Source organism: Callithrix jacchus, chromosome 10, assembly GCF_049354715.1.
Source record: "Callithrix jacchus isolate 240 chromosome 10, calJac240_pri, whole genome shotgun sequence".
Lineage (NCBI taxonomy): Eukaryota > Metazoa > Chordata > Mammalia > Primates > Cebidae > Callithrix > Callithrix jacchus.
Window position 1 is genome coordinate 101591154 of NC_133511.1, and position 6000 is coordinate 101597153.

The 6000-nt window shown below is 45.5% G+C and overlaps 1 protein-coding gene across 11 annotated transcripts in view; it reads left to right on the forward strand.

The window, feature by feature from the left end:
• LDLRAD3 (low density lipoprotein receptor class A domain containing 3) overlaps positions 1-5683 on the forward strand; it is a 294583-nt gene extending 288900 nt beyond the window's left edge. For all 11 annotated transcript variants that reach the window (XM_035262370.3, XM_078340851.1, XM_009007934.5 and 8 more), the window contains 2 exons: positions 100-445; positions 2731-5683. In XM_035262370.3, the coding sequence (XP_035118261.1) occupies positions 100-445; positions 2731-2968 (584 nt within the window). In that variant the 3' untranslated portion in view covers positions 2969-5683. The remainder of the gene's footprint in view (positions 1-99; positions 446-2730) is intronic.
• The last annotated feature ends 317 nt before the right edge of the window (positions 5684-6000 follow it).

Here is a 6000-nt window from a genome sequence, read left to right on the forward strand (position 1 = left end):
GAACATAGACATGCAAAATCTGGGGCTGAGGTTGAAACACAAAGATGAGCCAAACTGGTAACCTTCTCTCTTTTCTCTCCTCTCTCCGGGGTTTCTCAGAACCGGGCAGCGGGCAGGTGTTTGTGACTTCAGAGAACCAGCTTGTGTATTACCCCAGCATCACCTATGCCATCATCGTCAGCTCCGTCATCTTCGTGCTGGTGGTGGCCCTGCTGGCTCTGGTCTTGCACCATCAGCGAAAGCGGAACAACCTCATGACACTGCCCGTGCACCGGCTGCAGCACCCTGTGCTGCTGTCCCGCCTGGTGGTCCTGGACCACCCCCACCACTGCAATGTCACCTACAACGTCAATAATGGCATCCAGTATGTGGCCAGCCAGGCAGAGCAGAATGCATCGGAAGCAGGCTCCCCACCCTCCTACTCCGAGGCCTTGCTGGACCAGAGGTGTGTGCTGGATGGAAGAGATTGAGGTGGGAGAGGGCATCCATAGTGGGGAGGGGAATAGGTGCACACACTGAGCTTCCTAGTTCTTGTCAAGAGCCTGGCTTCAGCTGCTGTACGCAGTGGCAACATCTGACATTTGCCTGGTTCTTGCAAAATGCTCTATGTGTATCACCTCAGTTAATCCTCTCAGCACTTCACTTGAGGGGGGAACTGATAGGAATCTCCGAAACTGGATTATAGTGATGGTTTCACAAATCAGTAAATTTCCACATTCTACAGGTGAGTAAACTGAGGTTCTGGGATGTTAAATTACTTGTCTGAGGAACATATCGTTAGGATCCTGGCTAACTCAGAGGTCTGCTCCTCCTGGGAATGCCACGCTGTAGCTCTGAGCCTCACTTGCTGCTGCAGAGAAGTGTCTAGTACTTGTGAGAAGTTTGATTAATATCTGTTGAATGAATGGATGAATGAGTAAGTGAATGAATGAGAGAATCAGTGAGTTCCTAAACTTTGCTTGGCTTCATCTATAAAATAAAGGAGGTAGAAAGGAGAACTTTCAAGATTTTTTAAGCAGTAGACACCTTATTGCAAATGGAATTGTACAAGAACCCCCAGTATATAAAGCCAAGAAGCAGAGTTCTGTAAAGCGAGTAGTGTGCCTGTTTCCTGCTTAACATCCCTCTTCCTCGAGTTCCGCAGGGTATGGCATTAGACTTTTTTGTTGTTGTTGAGACAGAGTTTTGTTCTTGTTGCCCAGGCTGGAGTGCAATGGCACGATCTCGGCTCACCACAACCTCTGTCTCCCAGGTTCAAGTGATTTTCCTGCCTCAGCCTCTCGAGTAGCTGGGATTACAGACTTGCACCATCACACCCAGCTAATTTTGTATTTTTAGTAGAGACTGGTTTTTTCCATATTGGTCAGGCTGGTCTCAAACTCCCAACCTCAGGTGAGCCACCTACCTCGGCCTCCCAAAGTGCTGGGATTACAGGCGTGAACCACCACGCCTGGCCTGGCGTTAGACATTTTGCAGGCCATATTCTGATGGTGACTGGCTCTTCCTTGGACCCTCTTCAGTGGCCACTCTTGTATTCAGTCTTCATTTTCCTTCTTCATTGAAGGTGAATAAAGATTCATAGGTCAGTGGAGGGGATGGCACTTGAGGATCTCTTTGCAAATAAGTGTAAGAATTCAGGACCTTCCTCACCTAATAAAGTTCCCACACATAACCTTTTCATTTGGACCATCCAGTGTAGAGTAAGGTTAAAATTGCTGAATCTGGAAGCAACACATGGGTTCAAATCCCAATATTGCTGTTTACCAGTTATTTCTGATCAGTTTCCCCACCAAAGCAAAAGGCATGAACGTAATGCCCACCTCATAGCATTCTTATGAGCATTAAATAACGTAAGGAATGTAGGGAGCACAGCAAAGTGCCTGGCTCACAAGAAGCCTTCAGTAAATGAGAGCTAGAAAATAAAATGTCTTTTCTGTTAAGTTCATTCCTTTCAAGTCCCTTCTGCAGTAACAGACTGAGAGGCTGAGAGGATGTCCTCTCACTTACCCCAGTTTGCAGCCAGGAAGAGTTGGCTTTCAATATGAATGCTAATTCTGTGTTCCCATCAGAGCCCAGTCAAGACACCAGCTCATGCCAGGCACAATGGCTCACGCCTGTAATTCCAGCACTTTGGGAGGCCGAGGTGGGCAGATCATGAGGTCAGGAGTCCTGACCTACATGGTGAAACTCCGTCTCTAATAAAAATACAAAACTTAGCCAGGCATGGTGGTACATGCCTGTAATCTTGGCTACTCAGGAGGCTGAAGCAGGAGAATTGCTTGAACTGGGAGGTGGAGGTTGCAGTGAGCCGAGATTATGCTGCTGTACTCCAGCCTGGACGACAGAGTGAGACTCCATCTCAAAATAAATAAATAAATAAAAGACACCAGCCCAGCCTCTAGGGCTTTTGGCTGATGGAGCAGAGTGGCAATGCCAAACTACCCAGGTTGAACCGAGGGACTTGATGGGCAACCTCACTCTGGGTCTACCCAGAGGATATGATTTTGGCACTGCACAGTCAACATGAACCAGCCAGAACACACTGGCCTTTTCTGTTCCGCTGTGGTTCCTGGTCCTTGAATTAATTGTCTTTGTACTTGGAGGGAAAATCTCATTTCTCACAGGAAACACCATCTCAGAAATGGGCAGAAGTTGCCTTGTCTTGACTCTAATGTGTTTTCTTCTTTTTCTCTCTCCATTGCCCCTGCCATTCTTCTGTCCCCATCACAGGCCTGCATGGTACGACCTTCCTCCACCACCCTACTCTTCTGACACGGAGTCTCTGAACCAAGCCGACCTGCCCCCTTACCGCTCCCGGTCTGGGAGTGCCAACAGTGCCAGCTCCCAGGCAGCCAGCAGCCTCCTGAGTGTGGAAGACACCTGCCACAGCCCGGAGCAGCCTGGCCCCCAGGAGGGCACTGCTGAGCCCAGGGACTCTGAGCCCAGCCAGGGCACTGAAGAAGTATAAGTCCCAGTTATTCCAAAGTCCATATGGGTTAATCTACTCTGACTTGTCATTCTAACAATTTGTGCTCATGGGAAGCTCTTTAGGCACCTGTAAAGGTGTCTCAACTTGCAGTTTGGGGTATTAAGCTATCCCTGCATTCCCCCTCCTCCCCCAGATTTCAGAGATGTTTTTCTAGCCTCTCAGTTTACATGATCTGTTGTGCATGTTTTCGGTAAGGTCACTCCTCTTTCAGGACCCTAGATCACACCCTTACTTTTCACATTATGTTTCTGTTGGGCAGGCAGCAGATAAAACAGTATTGAAGTAGGCTGGGAGAGAGCAGTGTTTCTACCATATGTTGGATGCTCAGAAGTGCAGGAGATGCTAGGCCAAATCCTCTCTGCTGGGCTGCTGCCTCATAGCATTTGGGGATTTGGATTAGATCATTCTACAAGGAAGCCATCATTAGATGGTCATCCCCCAAAAAAATTCAGTTGAGCATCAAAACCTGCCTTGCACGATCCTATACATTGCCCTGGGTCCAGCAGAGTCAGTAGCCAAAGAAAACTCTGGACATGACTAACACCTTTCGGCAGTTACAGTGCCATTTTGGTTTCATGAAGGACTCTGAAACTATCCCGGCTTTAGAAATTTGCCCAAGAATGCTTATTCCAAGAGTTTTCTCCAGTGGCATATACCATCAGCCTCATCCCAGAACAGGCAGGGAGTTTCTGCCATGAGTTTATCCAAGTTCTCAGCTCTTAAACTGCGGGCTGCCAATTGCCTATGATACCTTGGCTTTACAGCCACTTCCCTGGTTTCTGGGCTGCCACCCTCCCAGCCGACCTGCCTGTAGCCAAGGAATGAGGACCTAACTTGAGTTGGCCCAGAATCTGAACTGGATCTATGTCCCTGTGACCCACACCAAGCCTGTCTTGCTCATTCATGCAGCCTCAGCACTGGCCTCCAAAGTTCCCTTAACATTGCAAGTCCGTTTTACCTGGCGTTTGGTCTTCAGGACGCTGGTTTCTATCCCAGGTGAGAGCCGTATTCAGTACCTCCAGCGAGAGCTCCTGGCTCCCTGCACTGTGCACACTTCTCTGCCCAGGGTCCCAGTACCAGTGCCTCTAGTTAGAGTTAGGGTCGGGTCAGGCCTCTCCCAGCATCCCAGCAGTTTCTCCTCTGAGACACATGGGCAGTAGACAATTTGGAGTCAAGATTTTCCATTTGGATTTATTTTAAATCTTTTAGAAATGCATTTGAAACAGTGTGTTTGTTTTTTTCCCTTCTAGTTAAGGGACTATTTATATAGGAAAGCTATCTCTTTTCTTTGTTTTTCCTTTAACAACATCCAAAGAAAAATGCAAAAGGAGATGACACCCTTGCCCCTCTGAGCCCCATGATGACAAGTCCCTCCAGACTAACCTGTGTGCCAGACATTTGTGCATTGTTGCACTTCGAGGTTATTATTTATCACGTTCTTGAAGGAAACAGAAAGAGGGACTCCTCTTTCCCTCAGTGTATAGTCTCTATGTTTGTGCTAGTTTTTCTCTAACTTTCTCTGTGCCCAGCCAGCCAGAGGGCCCGCCTCCCTGCGGGAATAAGGGGTAAAATGTTAGGCGTTATTTGGCAAGAAACCACACTGACTGATGAGGGGTAAAATGGAACCAGGTAGAGCCACTCCCGGCCGCTGTCACCCATTCAAAACTTCTTTCCGCAGCTGAAGAAATGTTCGGTAACCTGTTTGATGCTAATTAAAACAGAGCCTGCAGGAAGTGGGGCTGAAGTGGCATTCAGTGATCCTGTCCTGTAGACTTTTCTTTCTTTTTTTGACCAAATCCAAAGTATGTTACAGGAAAGCTAGCCACTGGTGTTTTGTTTTGTTTCGGTTTAAAAAAAAAAAAAAAAGAAAGAAAGAAAGAAGGGAACCTAGTTGCCTGTGTATTTCATTTTTAAAATAGCACTTGAGTTATTTTCTGAGTAATCCAATAAAGAACTTTTGATGACAGCCAGAATGTGTTAGAACTCTGGCTGAACATTTCATCTCCTGTGAGTCAGAAGGGCTTTATTCTCCCTTTGATGGGTCCTTGCTTCTTTCTGGTGCTCTGGAAGTTGTTTAGAGGAAGAATTCTAATTTAAGTTAATTGCACAGTGAGTTAATCTCACTCACTCGCTTTTCTGCTTCCAGGCATTTTAAGAAAAACAAATGGTTTTAGTAGATAAAGAAAGCCTATTAATGTTTTTTAAAATAAACAGGGACATTTTTATCATAGATTTGATTTTTTTAATGAATGTTTTTAAAAATATATAAATAGGACACCAAAGCTGCAGGGTTTTTTGGGGGATGGGGTTTGTTTCCTACTCAAGATGGCATATTAGTGGCCAGCAGTATTTTTTAACTCATTCCAACCAGGAAGTTTTTATACATTGCCTGAATCTATGCCATCTGGAAAATAGTCTCGTCTCTTTATTCTCAAGTGAGATCAGCATTTTATTTTAGCATTAAATTAGTTCCACTGTGATGGCTGGCCTATTTTCTGACTCAGCTTCCTCTACCTTGAAACTGACATTTTAAAAAAATGCAACTAAGTGGTTAACAAATAGTGTGTGATGCTCAAAGTTAATGTAAACTGGAAAGGTTGTGTGTTGTTACTTCTTGTTTTTTTCTTAGGCTTGGTTTTGTTTTGTTTTTTAATTTTTATACTTTCAAATAAATTTGCAGTTTCATTCTTTGGATTTGTACAAATGGTTCTTGATCCACTCATCTCCCTTACAGCAGTATAAACAGTGGACAGTCACTTCTGTCATAGCTTTTGCAATGAATTTATACCATAATAAAATGAGAAAAAGGAAGAATATGTTGGTGGGACCTCAAAATGTGATGGATGTGTCCAGATTCCACGGCTGATACGATTGGAATACAGAGGCAAGGTCGTGGACAGCCAGTTAGTGTAATGGGCCCTAGGGAATCGTATCTGAAGATGGGTGTTTCTGCCTTTGTTACAGCGTTGTTCGAGGGAAAAGGACAAGTGGCTGTGATGAGCAGATTCTGA